Source organism: Terrapene carolina, unplaced genomic scaffold (assembly GCF_002925995.2).
Source record: "Terrapene carolina triunguis isolate 2854851 unplaced genomic scaffold, T_m_triunguis-2.0 Scaffold30712, whole genome shotgun sequence".
Classification (NCBI taxonomy): Eukaryota; Metazoa; Chordata; order Testudines; family Emydidae; genus Terrapene; species Terrapene triunguis.
In genome coordinates this window covers 84,722-109,546 of record NW_020695063.1, presented here as the reverse complement: position 1 = coordinate 109,546, position 24,825 = coordinate 84,722, and the positions used below count along the sequence as shown (strand labels likewise).

General features: G+C 47.0%; 1 protein-coding gene across 1 annotated transcript in view; it reads left to right on the top strand.

The window, feature by feature from the left end:
• The window catches only part of LOC115271490 (deleted in malignant brain tumors 1 protein-like), a gene marked incomplete at its 3' end in the record, with an annotated part of 115,816 nt that overhangs the window by 12,553 nt on the left and 78,438 nt on the right, over positions 1 to 24,825 (top strand). The window contains 4 exon segments of the mRNA XM_029914104.1: positions 3,029 to 3,343; positions 3,784 to 3,813; positions 5,816 to 6,100; positions 23,245 to 23,264. Coding sequence (XP_029769964.1) covers positions 3,029 to 3,343; positions 3,784 to 3,813; positions 5,816 to 6,100; positions 23,245 to 23,264 — 650 coding nt within the window.

Genomic DNA, 24,825 nt, shown 5'->3' with positions numbered 1-24,825 from the left:
AAATATGTAACTACAGTGGCTTCTTATCTTAAAAACTTCAATAATGGGGTGTCCAAAATCAAAAAAGAAAAGAGGGGGAGGCAATGTGGCCTATTTCACAGAGCACTGGAACAGGACTCAGGAGACTTGGGGTCTCCTCCCAGCTCTGCCACTGGCCTGCTGGTGACCTCCAGCAAGTCAGTCACCGCTCTGTGCCTCAGTTTCCCCATCTGTAAAATGGGGATAATGACATTGACCTCCTTTGTAGATTGCTTTGAGAACTACCGCTGAACTGTGCTATATCCGAATTAGATTCTATTATTATTATTAACAGGAAAAGGAAGTCATACATAACCCTATTTCTCTTGGTGATTAAGTAAAACTTTTTGTTATAATGTGGTATTGTTATGTCCTAATCTTAATAGTACATCCTTTTCCTTCACTGAAAAGAAAAAGGAATTGAGGATTATATGATATTTTTATTGCTACTGATTGTACATCACTATTGTAACAGATTGCTAAAGACACAAAAACTACCTCTAGAAATTGCTTTAAGTACATGAGAAGCAGGAAGCCTGCCGTACAGACCGTGGGGCCACTAAATAACAAAGGTGTTAAAGGAGCACTCAAGGAAGACAAGGCCATTGCAAGAAGCTCAATTAATTCTTTGCATCAATCTTCACTGCAGAAGAAGTAGGGGAGATCCCCACATCAGAGATATCCTTTTCGGGTGACCAATCTGATGTACAGTCCAAATTGATGTGTAATAAGATGATATTTTAGACAAAAGGATACACTAAACAGTAATAAGTCACAAGGACCAGATGGTATTCACCCAAGAGTCCTGAAGGAACTCAAATATGAAATTGCAGAACTACTAACTGTTGTATGTAACCTATCACTGAAATCACCTTCTGTATCAGATGACAGGAAGGTAGCTAATGTAAGGCTGATTTTTTAAAAGGGCTCTGAGCAGATCCTGGCAATTACCATCAGCACCAGGCAAACTGGTAGAAACTACAGTAAAGAACCAAATTATCAGACACAGAGATAAACATGATTTGATGGGGAAGAGTCAACAAGGCTTTTGTAAAGGGAAGTCATGCCTCTCCAGTCTCCGAGGAAGTAAACAAGCATATGGATAAGGGTGATCCAGCTGATACAGCGTACTTGGGTTTTTAGAAAACCTTTGACAGGGTCCCTCACCGAGGCTCTTAGGGAACTGAAGTAGCCATGGGATACAGGGAAGGTCCTCTCATGGGTCAGTAACTGGTTGAAATATTGGAAACAAAGGGTAGGAATAAATGGTCACTTTTCACAATGGAGAGACATGAACAGCGGGTCACCCCAAGGATTTGTACTGGTACCTGTGCTGTTCAATATATTAATAAATGATCTGGAGAAGGGTGTGAACAGTAAAGTGGCAAAGCTTGTACCTGATAGTTCAGTTCAAAGCAGGCTGCAAGGAGTTACAAAGGGATCTCACATTACTGCGTGACTGGGCAATAAAATGGCAGGTGAAATTCATTGTTGATAAGTGCAAACCAATGCACATTGGAAACAAATAATCCCAACGACACGTATACGATGATGGCGTCTAAATTAGCTGTTACCACCAAAGAAAGAGATCTTGGAGTCACTGTGGATAATTCTTTGAAAACTGCTGAAAATTGAGAAATGATCAAAAAGGCTAATGCTATATTAGGAACTATTAGGAATGGGATAGAAAATTAGACAGAAACTATCACAATAAATCCATGGTCCGCCCATACCTTGAATACTATGTCCAGTTCTTGTTGCCCCATCCACAGAAATGATATAGTGGAACTGGAAAAGGTACTGAGAAGGGCAACAAGGATGTTGAAGGGTACAGAATGGCTTCTGTCCAAGGAGAGACTAAAAAGATTAGGGCTGTTTAGCTTAGAAAAGAGACGCATTGGGTGATATGATAGAGGTCTATAAAATAATGAATGGTGTGGAAAAAGTGAGTAGAGAAATGTTATTTACCCATTCACACAGTACAAAACCGAGGAATCACCTGATTACATTAATAGGCAGCAGGTTTAATACAAACAAGAGGAAGAACTTTTTCACACAACGCACAGCTAACCTCTGGAACTCATTGCCATGGGATATTGTGATGGACAAAATTATAACTAGGTTCAAAGCAGAACTGGATAAGTTCCTGGAGGATAGGTCCACCAATGGCTATTAGCTAAGATGGTCAGGGTACAACTCTGGTACAGGCCACTTTTTCAGACAGAATTCTGGACTGACCCAGGCTGGAAGCTCTTATGTTCTTATGGTTCTTTTCTGGGGAAGGTAAAGAAACAATGGCTTTCTTCAAATAACAGATTTTTAAATAAACATCTGTATCATGCACTGTACTGTTACTGCACTGAAATCATTGTTCATGCCCATTCCAGTTGCAGGGTAATTACGGCACAGTAAGGGCCCATTCCTGCTCCCATTAGGGCAGGGAGAGCTTTGCTGTTGACTTCAGCAGCATTAGACTAGAGCCCTAAGTCTATTAAACTTTACCGTAGGTACATGTATCCACCTGCCTTTCTTCCTTTATTTGGAAAATAAATGGGTCCCAAGTCTGATTTTCTCCAAGCCTCTGGAACCTCCCAAGTCTGTAACAATTTAAAAGAAAATTGGAATTTTTGATAAATTTGTTAGTTAATATGATATTTCTTGCGCATCCTTATAAGAGCTGTTTGAAAATGTTCAAGTTTTCCAAGTACGACCTGATTCTGCAAAGCTTTAGCTTCACTAGTTGTTCTTACTTTCAAGAGCTGTCCCATAAGGATGACTCAGATGCCTAAAGGTTCAGGGTTAGGTCCTGTCCCTTTAAATGCTTTTTATCAGAAGTTTCTTCACAAAGTCTTCAGCATTTCCTAATTCTACTGACTTCTTCTCTTTATGTTTCTTGATAAAGACACACATTTTTCAGTATCTCAGCCATTGTAGCATCATCATTGATTTGCATGGAAGCTGTTTAGTTATCATTATATTGCACATTAACAGCTGGGATCTATCCCTGCAGGGAGCAGGCGGATCAGACTGGTGAATGGGGCAGGTCGCTGTGCCGGGAGAGTGGAGATTTATTACAATGGCAGCTGGGGGACAGTCTGTGATGATTCCTGGGATCTGTCAGACTCCAATGTCATTTGCAAACAACTTGGATGGGGACACGCCATCAATGCAACCGTCTCTGTTCATGATGGGCAAGGATCCGGGCTGATCTGGCTGGATGATGTGAACTGCTCTGGGAATGAATCCAATCTCTGGGACTGTCCTTCCAGGGGATGGGGCCAGCACAACTGCAGACACAAACAGGACGCAGGAGTTCTCTGCTCATGTCTGGTCTGGGAATGCTCTCATGAGTCTGATAATCAGGGGATTTAATGAAGTACATGGGTGTCTGAGGAGTGAGCTGAGGATGTCAGAAAGTTTATGTCTTTTTTCCTTTCTCTCTCTCACTCTCCCCGCTACCTACCCACTTGCAGTGGTCACCATTAAAAAGTCAGCATTGCCAACAGTTAATACCAAGGGATACTGCAAATGTCACATTGATTTCTGAATCTCGGGTACCACTGTTTGCAACTGTTGGTAAATGGTGTCTTTTAAATAATAATTTCATTGCTCATGGGCAGGTCACTGGTCTCCAGAAGAATGTCTCTGATTTTTCTGTAGAAAAATGGGCAGAGTTGTTAGCGATCTCTGGGATTTGAGCCGTTAAACCCCTCGTGTATTTCAGAATCAGAAAACTTCACACCCAACTTCTGCATTTCCTCCTAGAATTCACGGATCTGAGACTGGTGAGTGGCAGTGACTGTGCTGGGCGACTGGAGGTTTTCTACAGTGGGACTTGGGGCAGTGTCTGCAACAGTCCTATGGATGCCGTCACCAGGGCACTTATATGCAAACACTTGGACTGTGGAGACAGAGGGACACTTTTGAAAGAGTTTACACATGGAAGCGGCTCTGGCCCCACCTGGGTGGATGGTGTTCGGTGCGATAAGCAGCACAGCTCCCTTTGGCAATGCCCGTCAGACCCTTGGAAACAACAATCGTGTAACAGAGTAGAAGAAACCCATATTGCTTGTGAAGGTAAATAGCAAACATATATACACACACACATTCAACAGTCAGGTCTAGCTCACTGAAAGATTTTGATGTAATTATTATATTTTGTTACTTTTCACTAGCTCTTTTTATCAAATACATACACATTTATATACATTATAAATAGATGTGTATGTATTTGATAAAAAGATCTAGTGAAAAGTAACAAAATATAACAATTATATAAATCTATATCTATAGCTATATAACATTCTCAGCAATGGTACAAACTTCTTTTCGGTATCTGAGGTTCTAGAAATAGTAATGTGGCCTGTTAATAACAAACACGGACATCGCTATTACACAGAAATACATTTCACCGCAACCACAATTAGGGCCTAATCCAACACCCAGTGAAGTCACGGAATCACAGATTTTAAGGGCTGAAGAGACTGCCAGTAATTCCTGCATCAAGCCAGTACATTTTAGTGGAGCTAGAGCACATCTTTTAGAAATACATCCAGTCTTGATTTAATGACTTCATATCAAGGAGACTCCCCATATCCCTTGGTAAATTGTTTCAATGGTTAATTAGCATGAACAAATTCTAAGCCCTTCGCAATCCTTGTTACTGGGATCAGAATCTTGATCTCTCAAGTCTCACTCATACAGCAGCAGAGCCTTTCAGGAGAGCATTATTACCCTCATTTTACAGACAGGGAATGGAGCCACAGAGAGATGAAGTGTCCCAAGGTCACCCATGGTGCCTTAATGAGCATTGGCTCAGGCCTCTGGAAGAGCCAGGAAGTGTTACCCATTAAAGAACATGATTAGTGTGCCTTTCTGGTTAAACATCTTCCAAGGAATAATAATCAGAGATTTGGGCTGTGAAGATCATCTATAGATCTGTGTCTCAAGTGTTATTTATATTATGGTAACACCTAAAATCCCCAAAGGCCTCATTGCCCCAGGCACTGTCAAAACACAAATCGAGAGAGGCCCTGCCATACACAGTTTACAGTCGAGATAGACCAGATGAGTGGAAGGGGAAACAGATGATAGAGAGGTGAAGGAACTTGCCCAAGTCACACAGTAGATCTGTTGCAGAAACAAAAATAGAACCCCAGTCTTTTAAGTCCTAGTGCAGCACCATAACCACTGGACCACACTGCCTTTCCGGGTGGGGAAGTTCAGACCTGCAGCTCCTATACAGCCCCCTCTCAATATTACTTTCCCTCTTCTGTTGGTTCCTGCCATAATGAGGGTGAGTTTCAGTTCAGGTGTCTGTTTCCATTCCAATCTCTGGGCAGAGGTGTTAGGGGGGTTGTCTCAGGGAGAGCTAGAGGAGAATCAGATACTGTCCTGCCAGTTACATAAAGAGACACACTCACCAGCATGGAGCTGCTTAAAGACTGCAAAATCCAGAGTAACAGCTGAGTAGCTAATTAATTATTCAATAACCCAGATTTTGTCTTTCAGCCAATTTATAAAGCCCTGGTATTAGGGGTGTGAAATACTAATAAACCCTACTCGAACCTGATTCGCACACACTGCCCGATCCACTCACCTCAGCTTTCTCTCCATAGGAAGGAAAGGGAAACCACCTCAGACCCTGTCTACCGAATGCCCGAACTCTCCAAGCTGCACAGGTATCTCGGCTTTTCTGGGTCTCCCTCTTGGTCCCTAAGAACTTTTCCAGCTGTCTCAGTAACATGTGAGGTTTCTGCATTTCCAGACAGGGAGAAGTTATGTGTCATGGGAGGAGAGGACAGATGCTCGGGGAGAGTGGAGGTTTGGTACCGTGGCTCCTGGGGAACAGTTTGTGATGACTCCTGGGACATGGCGGATGCTAACGTTGTGTGTAAACAACTGGGCTGTGGATCTGCTGTATCTGCCCCGGGCGAGGCTGCATTCGGTGAGGGGAATGGTTCCATCTGGGTGGAGAAGGTGAACTGCAGAGGGACAGAGTCATCTCTCTGGGACTGTTGTTCCAAGCCCTGGGATGAGAGTAACTGTGACCATAAGGAGGATGCTGCTGTGAATTGCTCAGGTGAGTGACAGATGTTTCTGTTACATGCTGTAATTTTCGTGGAGGAGGATTGTCATAACTATAAAGGGAAGGGTAACAGCTCTCCTGTGTACAGTACTATAAAATCCTTTTACCTGTAAAGGGTTAAGAAGCTCGGGTAACCTGGCTGACACCTGACCCAAAGGACCAATAAGGGGACAAGATACTTTCAAATCTTGGGGGGGGGAAAGGCTTTTGTTTGTGCTCTTTGTTTGGGAGGTTATTCGCTCTTGGGACTGAGAGGGACCAGACATCAATCCAGGTTCTCCACATCTTTCTAAACAAGTCTCTCATATTCCAAACTTGTAAGTAAACAGCCAGGCAAGGCGTGTTAGTTTTTATCTTTGTTTTCTCAACTTGTAAATGTACCTTTTACTAGAGTGTTTATCTTTGTTTGCTGTACTTTGAACCTAAGACTAGAGGGGGGTCCTCTGAGCTCTTTAAGTTTGATTACCCTGTAAAGTTATTTTCCATCCTGATTTTACAGAGATGATTTTTACCTTTTTCTTTAATTAAAAGCCTTCTTTTTAAGAACCTGATTGATTTTTCCTTGTTTTTATACCCAAGGGGGTTGGATCTGTATTCACCAGGAGTTGGTGAAAGGAAGGAGGGGGGATGGTTAATTTCTCCTTGTTTTAAGATCCCAGGGGGGTTGGAAATGTATTCACCAGGAGTTGGTGGAAGGAAGGAGGGGGGATGGTTAATTTCTCCTTGTTTTAAGATCCAAGGGGTTTGGATCTGTATTCACCAGGGAATTGGTGAATGTCTCTCAAGGCTACCCAGGGAAGGAAATTAGCTTTGGGATGGTGGCAGCGGACCAGATCTAAGCTGGTAGTTAAGCTTAGAAGTTTTCATGCAGGCCCCCACATTTGTACCCTAAAGTTCAAAGTGGGGAAGCAGCCTTGACAAGGATGGATGAGCCCACCCACCCCCGCCTTGGGTCACAGACCAGGCCCCCCCATCTCCTGTGTGAAAGAGCATCATGGATGCTGTGGGGTGGAACCTTTATTGAGTTAGATTGGGTAAGACATCAGCCGACATAACCCCTGCATCCCTCACAGGGCCCAGTGTGCTGGTTTGTTACTCTCATCACTGCACAGAGCACAAGGGACTTGGGCCCTAAATCACTAACATACAGGCCCTGTGCTGCTGTGAGGGAGTTTGTGGAGGTGACAGCTGGAGACAATAAGGGACTCTCAGAGGTGAGGTTCCCCCTGGTAACAAACACGTCACCTCCCCCTCGCTCCAGGCTCTAACTCTCCTCCCTTTCCCTTTGCAGGTGTGACACAGATGACAGATTCACCAAATACCCCAGGTAAACCATCCCCCTTCTCCATCAAGGGTTAAATTCCCCTGGAGATGGGTCACAGAGGAGGAGCTGCAAGCTGCAGCCTGAGGGAAGGAGCTCCTTTCCATGGCCTGTGACATCTGAGGGCGAAGGACACCCGGGTGGGAGGTGCAGGCCCTGCTGAGCCAGAGGATTCCTATCTGCTGGTTCCAGCTGACAGGGGAGGGCCCATGATTTAAACATCAGCCTGTGAGCTGCCCCCATGATTCACAGACTGTGTCCCAGACCATTACCGTGCTGTCCTGGGCCGTTTAATGAGTAACTGGGGAGCTCCCTGCTCCCCCCTCCCCGCGACTCTCAGAGGATAATCTCTCTCTGTTGCTAGTTCATTTCCATCCAGCTCCCCCGCGCCGTCCTCCGATTGACAGTGGGAGAGTCACGGTGCCCGTGATCGTCTGCATTATCCTGGGGGCCCTGCTCTGCCTGGTCTTAATCATCCTGAGGGCGCAGGTGCGAAGTGCCAGGGCACAGCGCAGAGGTGAGTGCTGATTGGTGTCACTGTGTGAAATGCCTTTGCAATAGAAGGGGACTGGAGGGTGAGGGGTGATACCGGGCTGGGTGGGGTAGCCGAGGGTGCCTGTTAACTCCTCTCTCATTTAATATTTCATTAACTGTTTGGCAGTGGAACAGCCCAGCCATGAAATCTGGAGATGCTACTAGCTAGGGAGCATCACAATTTAAGGGAAACTGCACCTGTATCCCGCCCCTGCTCCCTCCCCATGGTGCACTCCAGGAGTGCCAAATCACACCTCAAGCTCCAGGCATCACCTGTCTCTGGGTAGAACCCCCCTGTCCCATCTCCTGCTGCTTAAAGGCCAGCCCCCATGCTGTGCTTTCTCTCCGCATGCTATGAACAGTGTATTGCCAGCAGTTACAAATTACCTCCCAACTCTTTCTCACCTGACTGCACCTTATTAGTAGGATAAAAGCTTCACAGAGAAAACACACAAAAAATACAAAATTCCTCCACACTTATTGAACATACCAGAAATCACCCATCTTCCTCATGGGCAGCCTGGTACAACAATGTCCCTTCAAATCATACAGCATTGGCCTTCCCATGTGGAGAAGATCCTGTTCATTTCCTGAATCAAAACGAAGGCCCAGAGTTTGTTTAAACTCAGCCTTTTCTACCAAAAGTCTTTCTTTGTCTCCTGGTCTCTGGTAACCCAGGTTGTACCAGTCCATGCATATCGCTCCAAGGCATGGTACCTTTCTGGATTGTTTACGATCTCAGTGTTTCACCTCAATAATCCTCCATTGTTTTTTCTTTCTGGAGGACCTGTGGTAACCCTCATCCATGGCGTAAAACACAATCATACCTAAACCATTCACAGATTTCATACAATGGTTCCCAAAGATACTGCGTGGGGTTGCAATATCTGTCACAGGAGGGGTTCTGAATATCAGTGAGGAGAGACAACATGGAAAGGGACCTACATAGACTGGAAATGTTGTCAGACAAAAAAGTGTACAAAAATAGAGCTGGGAAAATAGTTCTGTAGAGAGAAATCCAGTGGAAAGCAGAATCTTAGGAAGGAGAAATGCTGGAAAGGAGCATTATACTGTATTATACTCATAAGTGGCACTTATAGATGATTTTACATCTATAAAACACTGAACAAATATTAGCTACCAGCACCCTGGGAGGCAAATAGAGAACAGGATTGCCATTAACATACTCATAACAGTCACAGTTTAGCATTAGGGCAATGTCTATAATGTTAGAGAAGAATGAGCAAGCTGACCCAGAGGCGGATTGAGTAGCTGGGCTTCTTTACTGCAGTACTTGTTCCCCTTGACCCAATTGTCGAGTAAGCACTGGATTACTTACAGCACACGTTTTTTATTTAAGTTAGTACGTAAACTCCTACATCTGCTATAACACCCCAAAAACCCTTATTAAGTAATAGAAACACCCATACTATGATTATACCCACCCTGATTGACTGATTACAGCATTACGCATATTATACACACATTTTTACCTTGAACATATATTTCTTTGCCATAATTTGTTGTCACAAGTTCCCTTAATCAGCAGTTCTCAGGAGAGGGAGGGAGGGGCCATGATGCAGGACTTGTTTATGTAGCTGGGAAAGGAAGGGAGGGGGAGATAACTCTTCTTTTACACAAAGGGTATTCTTTAGACAACTACATTCCTTATGCAGCTGCCATGCTTATCAATTCTCAACAAGCAACAGGGAAGGGAAAAGGATGGCAACTTATTTATCAAACGGAGAAACACTGCTTGCCTGTGCCCTTATCCCCTAATGCAATGTCAGCACACCAGCAGCTTCCCAGGACTTTACTTAACCCTAACATATTCCAACATATAATCAGACCTCATGCTTCAGGACTTCAGATAGTCATCTTCAGGGGTCAGGAAGGTGTTGGGCCCTCTCTCTCCTCTTGCATATTTGTGGGGGACAGGTTGCCCTCCTCTGTAGCATCTGAGATTGGCCACAGCTAGAGAAGGGAGGCTGGATGAGCTGGAACAGACTCTGAGATGGTATAGGGAAGAATCTTTCTTAGACACCTAGCCGATGTGTCTTTTCCACATGATTAGGGTCAAACTGATCACCAGATTTGGGTCAGGAAAGAATTTTTTCCAGGTCAGATTGGCAAAAAAGGAACTTTGGGGGATTTTCATCTTCCTCTGAAGCATGGAGCAGGAATCGCCTTCCAGGATCATCTGGCATCTCTCACCTAATCAATTCCCTTCCATTGCATGGACACTGGGCATTAGTGGTACCTCAGTCCCTCCTGTTCTCTGCCTGTGGCACAGAACAGTTTGTTCTCCTGAGGACTGAAATGCTTTAGTCTAACTAAGACTTTGGGCTCAAACATGGGTGTATCTGGGTGAAATATATACAGGAATTCAGACTAGATGTTCTAATGCTCCCTTCTGGTCTTAAACTGTACGGAAAAAAAGTGCTATCACCATTTTGCAGATAGGTGTAAACACCAGCGTGGGGGAAGAATTAATTAAGATGCTCCAAACGGCAATAATCAGGAATAATGGGATGAGATTAAAGAGGAAACATTTTGACTGAATGTGAAGAAACTTCCTGACAGTGAACTAGCCTTTGGAGCCAGTATCAAAGAGATTTGTGGAAAGGGATGTTGTCCCCGTCACCTGGCACATTTAAATCAAGCCTGGACAGATCAGTAGGAAAGTGCTGTAGGGACCAGTCCTGCACTGGGCCCAGGGGGAGGGGCTGGATGATCCCGTAGTGTTTCCCATCTCTGGTTTCTATGACCCTGTGCAAACCCTGCCCTTTGTTTTCAGGTTCCAGAAAACCCTTGGATCCCGTCTCTGAGACTGTGTACTAGGAGATTGACTATAACCTGATGAGAGAGAGAAGCAGGAGATGTTCAGTCGCTCAGGTCTGTGTGTTTCAATCTTAACAGGGAGCAAATATGAAAGTCACTTTCCATTCTGAGGCCCTGACCCAGAGCTAAATCACTGCAGTTTCACCCCCATGTGAGCTTGTGATTCGAGCTGGGTGCAAGTTTTGGTTAAAACAAATTAGGTGAATGTTATGTATGCAAAGGAGAACATTTTTAGGTAGGGGAATTCACTCACTAGCAGTGCTACTGTTAGTGCCAGCCAGTTGTTGTCTAGAAGAAAAGGATTTTGCTCGGCGTTCAGTGAAGTTTCCTCCTTGCTAGTGACCAGTTCATCTATAGATTTGCTTTTCCTGACACACAAAATATAAGAGTTCATTGTTGCTGCTGACTGTGAGAGATTACACATGTTCCTCACCACACAAATACAACCCCTAACTTTTCTGGCAATGAGCATGGCATTCTATTGAAGATTAAACACAAGCAGCGGGGTTCTAGAAACACCCCAGTAGAAAATTGTGATCTCAGAAATGAACGACAGGTATTCCAGTTCAAAGGGGCCACCTTGGCATCTGAACAATGTTGTTTGCTTTTGACTTGAAACGACCATGCTGGGACACATTGAAGACTTGAACATAAGTGTAACGATGCTGGTTTGGCGGGACCCAACTGAGAGTGCCAATTCAGGACAAATTGCTTAAAGCAGGGCACTTACAGCCCAAGGCTGGGGTTTTTCCACCTCTCAGGCAAACCAAACCAGCCAGACAGAGAGGACTTTGGTTTTGCCCCAGTGGCTAACCATAAGTCACACAAGTAATTCCCTTAGACACTCCAGTTTCCCAGTATCACCACCAGTGCCACTCGTTATGGGGACAAATGGTTATGAAAACCAATGCCCTAATAAAAGAAAAGGATTCTCCCAATCCCAAATGACCAAGCCCCAGACCCTGGTCAATATACAAATCAGATCTTACCCACAAATCACACCAATCCTTTAGAATCTAAAATCTAAAGGTTTATTCATAAAAGGAAAAAGATATAGATGAGAGCTAGAATTGGTTAAATGGAATCAATTACATACAGTAATGGCAAAGTCTTGGTTCAGGCTTGTAGCAGTGATAGAATAAACTGCAGGTTCAAATCAAGTCTCTGGAGTACATCCCCAGCTGGGATGGGTCATCAGTCCTTTGTTCAGAGCTTCTGTTTGTAGCAAAGTCCCTCCAGAGGTAAGAGGCAGGATTGAAGACAAGGTGGAGATGAGGCATCAGCCTTTTATAGTCTTTTCCAGGTGTAAGAACACCTCTTTGTTCTTACTGTGGAAAATTACAGGAAAATGGAGTCTGGAGTCACATGGGCAAGTCCCTGCATACTTTGCTGAGTCTCAAGGCATATTTGCCTTCTCTCAGTGGGTCAGTTGTATAGCTGATGGTCCTTAATGGGCCATCAAGCAGGCTAGGCAGAGCTTCTGGTGTCACCCAGAAGCATAGCATAAGTTTGAAACACAGACAGTATAGAGCCAATATTCATAACTTCAACTACAAAAATGATACACACATATAGATACCATAATCACAACCAGCAAACCATAACCTCTCCATAGACCCCTTTTATACAAGATTTGGTGCCACCACAGGACCTTGGTTGCAACCATGTTCTATATGGTCCCAGTTCAAATCAATAACTGACAATAAGTCACCCTGAATCGTGGCATTCTCATTCAGAAACACTTTCTTATTATCTTGAAGGAAATAAGATCAATGACTGCTAACCGAAACAGGCTGTTCTCTTGACAATCTGTGGGTCCAAGATATTTGACATTCATCATAAGATCACTCATTGCACCTGCTTTGCCCAAGACCAAGTCATACGACAAAATCGTAGCTTTGCTGAAGGCACATTTCTCACCTATGCCATCTGTCACTGTTTGGAGATTTCAATTTCATAAATGAAATCATTGAGCTGGCAAGGGCATCGCCACCTATATTGCCAAGCTGCATCACATCACCAACCAAATTTGACATTCACCGTCCCTCAGGAAAAGGCCTTGCCTGCTGAAACAGCATCATTGCACACTGAGGAAATTTGTGTCATGGCAACCAATATGAATGCTGTACTTCACAATCAGAAAGATCATCGCCATTGACAAATGCAGCGGAACAATGGGAACTCAATCACATTAATGTCATCGGACAAGATTAATCACCTGAACATCTGCTCAGGCTAAGGGGGACAGCATCAACACTCTGCTTGGAAAATCAAAGGCACAAAGTGCCATTTCTGCAAAAAGAAAGGTCACGTTGAGACAGTCTGCGAGTCAAAGGTTAAAAGCATGAAACAAAATGACAATGACCAGTATTCTCATCCTTGTGCATCAGACATACTTGATGCTTCCTTTGAAAATGATATCAAGAAGCTTTCTACATTTAGAGCCATCCACAACAAGAAATCTTGAGGTTCTGAAATATTTGCAACAGTGCTTATCAATTATCATGAGTGCAAAATGGAAGTCAACTCTGGTTCTGCAGTGTCAATCATCCATGAAGACACATTCGGTCAGTTTTTCTCGCACTGTCCTCCCAATTTGTCAAATCCATTGTGCAGCCGTCAAGACTACAATGGACAAAATGTTGACCTCATTGGAAGCTGTAATGTGAATATTTGCTATGGCTCTTTCAATGCAAGATTATCTTTCATCATCACAAAAAGTCAACATAAAAGCGTCTTAGGCAGGAACTGGTTCACACAGTTGGGAATCAACATGCAAGGCATCTATGCCATCAACAAAGTGTAAATAAGAAAGATCACTGATGAATTCCCTCAAGTCTTTTCTGAAGAATTGGGAGATTACAGGGGACTTCCAGAGTTGTTTCCTGGATCCGACAGTCGTGCCAATCCACATGAAGGTCGGGAATGTACCATTTGCCCTACGTCCCAAGACTGACACAGAACAAGAATGTCTCATTGCAGAGAGAATCTTTGAGCCAGCTACACATATGAAATGGGCTACACCAAGTACCCATACTCAAGCTGAATGGCAACGTGAGAATCTGTGGAGATTATAAGTGCACTTTGAACAAGGCACTTAAACAGCACTCTTACCCACAGCCTGCTGTTAACCAACTGCTCCCTGTTCTTGCTGGAGGAAAAGTCTTCACAAAACTCAATCTTGCCCAAAAATGTAAGAAGTGATTGTTGACAAAGATGCGGCAGATGAACAGATGATGATCACTCATTGAAAATTTTGAGTCGGGTGTCTCCAGTTTGGAATTTCCATTGCACTGGGAATTTTCCAATAGTTTATGGCAACTCTACTTTCCAGAATTCCAGGTGCTATAAGTATATTTTGACAACATCCTGATTATGGTATCAACCAAGGATGAGTTTGCCAAGCAACTTCAAGAAGTCTTGTGCTGATTCGCAAAGTCGAGTATTTGAATCAAGAGGCAAAATGTGAATTTGGAGCTACAAGTTTCATCTTCTTGGGCTATCGATGCATTTGTTATCCATCAAACAGAAAACAAGGTACGGGCAATCCATGATCCAAAATCCAAAGAGGAACTTCAAACTTTTCTAGGGTTGCTCACCATCTGTTACCAGGGTTTTCAAAACCCACAGCAGTGGTAACTTAACTTTTTTACTCCAGGCAGTGTCAGGAATAACTCAATGAGAACATAGCACTCCAGCTGATGAAAACTGATACAAGTAAGCATGCTCTTATTTAAAACTACAATTTATTTGATTTAAGCACATAGAGACATAAGAAATAGGAATAGAACATCCCAAACATTTATCTAAATTCTGGGCAGGTATTGACTAATTGACAGCTGGTCTGCAGTGGCCAGTTGCTTACCTGCTGGGGAGAAAAGGTGTCAGGAAAAATGTTTCTCTTAGGACTCTGTGAAGGGGTGGACTAGGCCCAAAGGCCTCCTGCTGGAGACCTTAGGGTTCTGCCACACCCATCCTAGGGAAAGAGCAGTGGAGTGGTCCTCCAAGCAGGTTAGAGTGGCTGTAGGGGAAGCAGCCAATCAGGGCCTAGGAGGGCCATACAAAAGGAGGTACAGAGCAGAGCAGTACTTAGTTGCTGCTTGGAGCAGAAGAAAGGACTGCAGTCCTAGCTGCCTGGAAGACCAGCAGTGCCACGGACGGTTTGCTAGCAGGGACTAGGTGAGCATTGAGGGAGCTCCTGGTTGGTTGCTAGGACTGCCAGCGTACAGCTAGCATTGATCTTGCCTTCAGAAGCCTGCTTATTTAACTATGTGGTGTTCTATTTTATTAAGTCATAGTGGCTGAATGCACATGATATGGTTGCAATTATCTTGATCACATTCTGGGGTACACACACCCCTCAAATCCAGGCAACTCTTCCACCACCATATTTTCAAAAAAAAAGGCAACAGTTACTGAACCTCTTCATCACCGTCTTGACAAGGAAGCTCCAAGGAAATGGACTTGCCAGCACGCAGAAGTCTTCAGGAATGTCAAGAAGTTACTGACGTCTGACTCCATCATCATTCACTACGACGAACAGAGGCCATTGATCATTACCTATGATGTATTACATTATGGCATTGGAGCCATTCTCGGCCGTCCCTTTCCAGAGAGAAAAGAGGCACCTATCACCTACATCCTCCGAGAGAAACTATGCACAAATTGATAAAGATGATCTCACTGCCATTGCTGCAGCCAAGAAATTCCACAATTACATTTACAGTCTGTGTTTGAGATTCATACTGACTACAAGACACATCTAGGAATTCTCTCCGATAACAAGTTAACACCTTCAGTCATGTCACCACAAATGCAATGGTGGAGTGTCATGCTAAGTACTACTGCAATGATCATTGCTCTGCGTTAATTGTTCATGACTCATTTGTCACCAGATACTATCATATCTGATATCAAAACTGCTTTTACCTCTGACGAGTCCAAGGACTTCACCAAAAACAACCTCATTCGAGCTGTCACCGTTGCCCCATGCCATCGCCAAGCAAATGATCCGGCTGAACAGATGGTGCAGACAACCAAAGATGCTATAATGAGGATCATCAAGGGAGACTGGCCGACAAGGCTTGCCAGATTCCTCATTACACAACATGTCACTCCATGCCCAAGTACCAGAGTTAGCCCAGCCGAGCTACTCATGGGACAATGTCTTAAGACATGGGTTCACCATCTCAACCATGACCTATCTGAAGAATTGGAACACAAGCAGGATCATGCTGTGGATTCCACCCTATCATCTACCCTGTGGTTCCTTCACACGAAAAGAAAGTGTATTTGTAGAAGTTATGGAGGTAGGTTCCTTCAGCAGTCATTGAGGTCACTGGTTCCATCTCATATAAGGTTCAGATTGCCAGTGGACAAGTTTGGCATCACCACATTGCTCAGCTGAAAAGCTCCTCATCTCCGAGCAACATTACTCCAGAGAAGCCATCAGATGTGCCTCCTCTAGAGCCAACCATCGATTCTTCATTATCGGTACAGCCTGCAGCCTCCGACACTCTGAGCTCACCAAAGCTGCTACTCAAAGGGGGGAGGGATAGCTCAGTGGTTTGAGCATTGGCCTGCTAAACCCAGGGTTGTGAGTTCAATCCTTGAGGGGGCCATTTGGGGATTTAGTTGGGGATTGATCCTGCTTTGAGCAGGGGGTTGGACTAGATGATCTCCTGAGGTCCCTTCCAACCCTAATAATCTATGATTCTATGAACACTCCTGTCTCAACAGGGGTTCATGCTGAATTTCAGTCACCAAAGACACCTGCCCTGCCGAGTGTTGTAGAGACACCACAGCGCAGGCGAGATCACTCACGATGGTTGGATGATTGTGTTGCCAAGGGGGGGCGAGGGTTATGTATACATGGGGGCACTGTAGTTTCATGAAGGGGAAGGCATTCACCAGGAACACTGCTGTTAGTACCCACCAGTTGTTGTCTAGAAGGAAGAGATTTTGCTCAGGGTTCAGTTCAGCTTCCTCCTTGCTAATAGGAAGTTCATCTGTAGTTTTGTAGTTCTTGACAAACAAAATAAAAGAGTTCAATGTTGCTGTTGACTGTGAGGCCTGGTCTACACTAGGATGTTATGTCGAATTTAGCAGCGTTAAATCGAATTAACTCTGCACCCGTCCACACAACGAAGCTATTTAGTTCGACATAGAGGTCTCTTAAATTCGACTTCTGTACTCCTCCCCAATGAGGGGAGTAGCGCTAAATTCGACATGGCCATGTCGAATTAGGCTAGGTGTGGATGGAAATCGACGCTAATAGCTCCGGGAGCTATCCCACAGTGCACCACTCTGTTGATGCTGTGGACAGCAGTCCGAGCTCGGATGCTCTGACCAGCCACACAGGAAAAGCCCCGGGAAAATTTGAATTCCTTTTCCTGTCTGGGCAGTTTGAATCTCATTTCCTGTTTGGACATCGTGGCGAGCTCAGCAGGACTGGCAACGATGCAGAGCTCTCCAGCAGAGATGGCCATGCAATCTCAGAATAGAAAGAGGGCCCCAGCATGGACTGATCGGGAAGTCTTGGATCTGATCGCTGTGTGGGGCGATGAGTCTGTGCTTTCCGAGCTGCGATCGAAAAGACGGAATGCAAAAATCTACGAGAAGATCTCAAAAGCCATGACAGAGAGAAGATACAGCCGGGATGCAACGCAGTGCCGCGTGAAAATCAAGGAGCTGAGACAAGGCTACCAGAAGACCAAAGAGGCAAATGGACGCTCCGGATCCCAGCCCCAGACATGCCGTTTCTACGAGGCACTGCATTCCATCCTAGGTGCGGCCGCCACCACTACCCCACCACTGACCGTGGACTCTGAGGATGGGATATTGTCGACGGCCGCTTCCTCGGACATGTTAGCGGATGGGGAAGATGAGGAAGGAGATGAGGAGGACGAGGCAGTCGACAGCGCTTACAACGCTGATTTCCCCGACAGCCAGGATCTCTTCATCACCCTCACAGAGATCCCCTACCAACCGTCCCCAGGCGTTAACCCGGACCCAGAATCAGGGGAAGGATCAGTCGGTAAGTGTTTTAAACATGTAAACATTTATTTTGAACAGAACATTAATATTAACAGTGGGTTTTTCATGATTTGTTTGCCCTAGGCGCTTAACATTTCAGTCCTTGGCAGTGCAACTACTGCAAAAAAATCTAACAATGTCCGGTTTATCATGATTGGTTTGCCCTAGGCGCTCTACTGTTTAGTCCTTGCCAGTGCAGCTACAGTAAAATTCGGTCTATATGTCCGGGGATAGAGCTGAAATCCTCATGGGACATCTCCATGAAGCTCTCCTGGAGGTAATTGGAAAGCCTTTGCATGAGGTTCCTTGGGAGAGGAACCTTATTGTGTCCTCCGTAGTAGGAAACGTTTCCGCGCCAGGCTATCAGCAAGTACTCCGGGATCATTGCCTTGCAGAGCATGGCGGCATACGGCCCTGGTTTTTGCAGGCTTTCACGAAGCATCCGTTCTTTCTCGGTCTCTGAAATCCTCATCAGAGTGATGTCGCTCATGGTGACCTGCTTTGAATTAGGTAGGGGAATGTTAGTATTGGGACTGCTTGCCTGTTCCTTTACAGAACTGTAACCGGCGGTTTACAGCCACGCGGTGGAGGCGGGAGAGGGGCAGTATACAGGCATCTTTCCCTGGGACAGCCGCGAGGGGGTGGGACAGGGGCAGAGTTCATGCTTGCCGGATTGCTGGCAGCAGGAACTGGCCAACGCTAGGAGCATTGCTTTGAACGTGAAAGGAGGCCAGTGCTATTATTAAAGTTTTAAGCAGCCACAAGTCTACGGCTTACCATGTCAGCCTGCTACCCAAATTCCGCTGTCCTGCCCCGCTTGTCTGATCTGCACTGCAAGACCCCAGGCACTGAATGCGAAGGCCGAAAATTCGACCTTGTCCTGAGTGCGCATGTGATAGGTGCTGTGCATGTTCTTTTTCATAGAGAAAGACTATGTTCTTTGTTCACAACAAAATTTATCTTTCTGAGGAATTCACTCCCTTTTTCCCATCCCACAGCTGCGACTGTCTCCCGACCTACCCTGGCACCACACTCCCAGAGGCTAGCACAGATTAGGTGTAGAAAGAAAAAGACACGGGACGACATGTTCTCGGAACTTATGGGCTGCTCCCGAGCCCAGGCAGCCCAGCAGACCCAGTGGAGGGAGAACTTGTCCTAAATCCATCGATCACACATTGAACGAGAGGAGAGGTGGCGGCAGGAAGACCAGCAGGCGACTCAAACGCTGCTTGGACTAATAAGGGAGCAAACGGACACGCTCCGGCGCCTTGTGGATGTTCTGCAGGACCGGAGGCAGGAGGACAGAGCCCCGCTGCAGTCTATCTGTAACCGCCCTCCCCCGCCACAAAGTCCCATACCCCCCTCACCCAAAGTCCAAAGAAGGAGGGGCGGCAGAGTCCGTGAAAACTCTCACTCCACCCCTGCAGACTGCTCAAGTAGCAGAAGGCTGTCATTCCCCAAAATTTGATAAGTCCTTTCCTTCCCGCCTCACCCAAGCCCCCGTCCCAGTTTCATCCCCTAAGTGTGTAGTTGCTAATAAAAAATACGTTTCTGTTAATTACTGTTTCCATCATGTTCTTTTAGAGGAGAGTCTGTTTGAAGGGGGGGAAGGGGTTGGTAATTGGAGAGGACAGTCACCTTTACCAGGGTACAGACGCGGGGGCAGGTTCAGCAGCAGGTCACACACACATTGCAGTCACTAGGCACCCTGGTCAGTCTGGGAAGTGGTTTTCATGTTCTGTGGGGGGGGGGCGCTATGTGACTTTGTGGCGGGGGAGGGCGGTTAGAGATCTTATGCAGCGGTCCTTATCCTGGATCACAGAGCCACGCAGCAGGGGATCTGTAACCGTCCTCCCCCTGCCACAAAGTCACATAGCCCCCACACACAGAGTCCCGAACAGGAGGGGTGGCAGGCTCCGTTGAAACAACCAGTCCACCAGTGCGGACCGCTGTAGGAGCAGGAGCCTGTCATTCCTCGAGTTTAGAAGCGTCCTTTGCATCACTACACTACACCCGCTCCCCACCACAGTCTGCGTCCCAGTTTCAACACTTTACCGTGAAAACAGTAATAAAGAAAACGGTGTTCATTAACAAATTTCCAGTGATTTTATTTTTAAACGTGTGTTGGAAGGGGGGGAATGGGGGGAACGGGATATGTAACTGGAGAGGATAGTGAACATTCACTGGGTAAAGAAACGGGGGCAGGTTCAGCTTCTCTGTAAACAAACTTAATAGTCACAGGTTACCCTGCTCACTCAGGAACCTAGCTTTCAAAGCCTCCCGGATGCACAGCGCGTCCCGCTGGGCTCTTCTAATCACACGGCTGTCTGGCTGGGCGTAATCAGCAGCCAGGCTATTTGCCTCAACCTCCCACCCCGCCATAAAGGTCTCCCCCTTGCTCTCACAGAGATTGTGGAGCACACAGCAAGCTGCAATAACAATGGGGATATTGGTTTCGCTGAGATCACAGCAAGTCAGTAAGCTTCTCCATCTCCCCTTGAGAAGTCCAAAAGCACACTCCACCACCATTCTGCACTTGCTCAGCCGGTAGTTGAAGAGTTCTTTTTCAGTGTCCAGGGCGCCATTATAGGGCTTCATGAGCCAGGGCATTAGCGGGTAGGCTGGGTCCCCGAGGATCACTATAGGCATCTCCACATCCCCAACAGTTATTTTGTGGTCCGGGAAGTAAATACCTTCCTGCAGCCGTCTAAACAGACCAGAGTTCCTGAAAACACGAGCGTCATGAACCTTGCCCGGCCATCCGACGTTGATGTTTGTAAAACGTCCCCTATGGTCCACCAGTGCTTGCAGCACCATTGAAAAGTAGCCCTTTTGGTTAATGTACTGGCTGGCCTGGTGGTCCGGTCCCAGGATAGGGATGTGAGTTCCATCTATAGCCCCACCGCAGTTTGGGAATCCCATCGCGGCGAAGCCATCTATGATGATCTGCACGTTTCCCAGGGTCACTACCTTTGAGAGCAGTACCTCAACGATTGCGTTGGCTACTTGCATGACAACAACCCCCACGGTAGATTTGCCCACGCCAAAGTGGTTCGCGACTGACCGGTAGCTGTCCGGCGTTGCAAGCTTCCAGAGGGCTATGGCCACTCGCTTCTGGACAGTCAGGGCTGCTCGCATCCGGGTGTCCTTGCGCTTCAGGGCAGGGGACAGCAGCTCACAAAGTTCCAGGAAAGTTCCCTTCCGGATGCGAAAGTTTCGCAGCCACTGTGATTCATCCCAGACCTGCAGCACTATGCGGTCCCACCAGTCCGTGCTTGTTTCCCGGGCCCAGAATCGCCGTTCCACAGCATCAACATGACCCATTGCCACCATGATGTCCACGGCGTGGGGTCCCGTGCTTTGTGACAGGTCTGTGCCACTCTCAGACTTCATGTCCTCACCGCGCTGCCGTAGCCTCCTCGCCCGATTTCTCAGCATCTGCCTCTGGAAAAGGTGAATGATAAGGTGCGAGGTGTTGACAATGGCCATAACTGCAGCGATGGTCGCAGCGGACTCCATGCTCGCAGTTCTGTGGCGTCCGCGCTGTCACTCACCAGAAAAGTGCGCGAACTGATTGCCCGCCGGCGCTTTCAGGGAGGGAGGGCGGGAGTGACGGTTGGATGACGACAGTTACCCAAAACCACCTTCGACACATTTTTTTCCCCAGAAGGCATTGGGGGCTCGACCCAGAATTCCAATGGGCAGCGGGGACTGCGGGAACTGTGAGATAGCTGCCCACAGTGCACCGCTTCCAATGTCGACGCTTGCCCCGTTAGTGTGGACTCACAAAGTCGAATTACTGTCCTTAGTGTGGATACACACGTTCGACTTTGTAATATCGATTCCACATATTCAATTTAAGTAAAATCGAACTACTCTCGTAGTGTAGACATACCCTGAGTGATTACACATGTTCCTCATCACACAAATACAACAGTGAAAAATAGACTCGGAGATACCAAAACATTTTACAAATTCACATCAATTTCACCAAGTTGTTCCAAACACAAACACACATAATACATTTTGTTTCAACATTTTCTACACTGAACATTTTGTTTTTTTCAATTTGCAATTATCTTTCATTTACAAATTTCCTTTAATGTATGTATAAAAAATATAAAACATTGTGAAAATGTCAAAAAATCCAAAATTGTTTCATTCAATATGAATTTTTCTATTTTTTTAAACTTTTAACTTAGCCAAAATTTTCAAAAAAAGTCATTTTTGATCAACCCCAAATTATTTTTTCAATTTGTTTTACAGTGGCCTGCAAACTAAAATTCTGTTTCTCTCCCACCCCAGCTGTGAATACTGCAGGAGTTGGGGCTGTGGTGAGACCAGCAGTTACTCATGTAGACAGATGAAGATGGGCTTCCTTCCCATCATACTCTGCAAGTCCCAATTCTAGGGACAGTTAATGTCACTCTGCCCATCCTGCAGCCTTGGAGTGTAACCAGTTATGGGTCAAGAATGTGACTGTCTGGGGCCAGGCTAAACTATCATTTGAAAACTGCTTTGGAGCATTGGGGCAGGGGATGTTCTGTGCCCCCCTCCCACCACAGCCACTGGCCTGCTGGATGGGCTCCCTCCTCCCCCCAGAGCATAGGAGTGCGCAGCCCATTTCATTAGGGTGTGCACCCAGGGAGCCCCACCCTGCCCTAGCCCCATCCTCATCTTGCCCCCATCCACTCCCTCCTACTTCCCGCCCCCTGACTGCCCCCCTCAGAACCCCCAACCCCACCTGCTCCTTGTCCCCTGACTACCACCTCCTGGGACCCCTGCCCTTAACTGCTCCCCAGAACCCCTCCCCCTATCTAAGCCTCCCTGCTCCTTGTCCCCTGACTGCCCCCCTAGGACCCTACCCCCTACCTGTTCCCTGACTGCCCCGACCCTTATCCACATCCCTGTCCCTAGACAGACCCCCAGGACTGCCCGCCTCTCCAACCGCTCCCCACCCCCTGACAGCCCCCCCCCAGAACTCCTGACCCATACAACCCCCTCTGCTCCCTGCCTCCCCTAACCCCTTTCCAACCCCTGCCTCCTGACAACCCTCCCAGAACTCCTGACTCATCCAACCCCCCCAGCCCCTTGCCCCCAGCCCCCCCCCCGGGATCCCATCCCCTATCCAACCCACCCTGCTCCCTGTCCCCTGACTGCCCCCACCCCTTATCCAACCCCCCTGGACCCCTTACCATGAGATGAGGGTCCTAGCCTCCCCGCAGAGCCAAACACTGCCCTGCAGAAGCATGCAGCCCCAGCTCCACAGGTGGGATGGGAGACAGAGGGGCTCAGGCCAGCTCCACACAGAGTGGTGTCAGGGCTTCAGCCCTGCAACTTTTGCCACTAGGGTGGCTGGGGCTCCCGAGATGGGGACTTCAACCCCACATCTTCTGCCAGGGTCCAGGGCTTCTCCTCCCTGCCCCAGTGTGGCTCCTCCGTCGCCCCCCTCCCCCCCCGTGCAGCTCCTGCCGGGGTCCGGGCTTCTCTCCCCTCCCCCCCAGTGCAGCTCCTGCCGGGGTCCGGGCTTCTCCACCCCCACTCCCTTCCACCATGTGGCTCCAGCCCCGTCTGAGGCTTCTCTTCCCCCACCCCTGCATGGCTCCTGCTGGTATCTAGAGCTTCTCCCACTGCACCCAGCCCTAGCCTAGCTGGGCTCCCTTGGGTCACCTGCTGCCTTCTGTGGCCGGAGTGGAGCCTGGCTGGCAGGGAGCAACCATACACGTGGACACCATGGCCACCAGCCCAAGAGGTGCGGGGCGGCCCTAGGTAAGCAGGGGCTGGCTGTGCTGCTGCTGATAGCCCCGCACTCCCGCCCACACGTAACCCTAAGGCTTTTTTTTGTGTGTGTGTGAGACTCACGCTGCCCCTGCCGGAGCAGGGAGGCAGGAAGCAGTTGATTTGAGCCTGCCCAGCAAACAGCTGAGGAGGGGAGGAGCAGCCTTCCCAGCCGGAGCTCAGGGCATTAGGGTGTGCCGGGGCACACACGGCACACGCCGTGCGCACGCCTATGCCCCGGAGCAGAGAGATCAGCCCAGGAGATTCTCATGACTTTGAGTCACATCCCTTTTATCCTTTGTGCCATTTTGTCTCAATGTCAGATGGGAACATCCTGCCCAAGGGCTGTGCTGTGCTTGAGGCATCCACCAGCACCACAGCCAAGATGGCTAGAGTGAATCACAGACTCTGCTCTTGGCCTGCCTTGGTCTATGGCAAGCTGTCCTGCCGTGGCTCAAGTGCGTGAGTACCAGGCTTAGGGCAGACTGTTAGGAAGCAGGGCACAGCAGATTGGCTGTGAATTCTATACTTTGATTTCACCAACCATGTAACAAGTGTAAACTCTTCAGGCATTATACACAGCCTAACCATGGAGTCACAGACAGTCCCCTTGGGTACTCTGGTCTATTTTGACAGCTAGGTGAGCTTACCTTTGCGCTAGATGGCCCCTTACATCAAAAATCACAACAGCATTCAGGTTATTTCCAGTCCCAAAGGACCAGCCACTTCTCCCAGGTCAATTGCACCTTAGAACTCACACCAAAGATGCTTGTAGCCAATCCTGTAATAAATTATCTAAGGATTTATTAACTAGGAGAAGAAATGAGTTGTTTACAAGGTTAAGGCAGGGAAACACACACACACAAAGAAGTTTCAAAAAGCAATGGGAGCTTCTAAGCAAGCTCTATATCTTCTTTAGGGCTAACCCAGCCCAAGCACTGTGGATGTTTTGCTTATGCTTAGTAATCCTTGCTCCTGCTTTGAGCAGGGGGTTGGACTAGATGACCTCCTGAGGTCTCTTCCAACCCTAATCTTCTATGACTCTATGATTAATGCGGGAGATGGGCATTTGCCCTTAAGAAGGAGTCTTCTATTTGGCTGAGGTGGCCAAGACCATTGTGGAACTTCCCTGGACCCATAGCCAGAGATGTGCCCTTCACTCACCCCACAGGGTATGTGAATTACCAGCATCCTTCAGGTCAGATTGTAT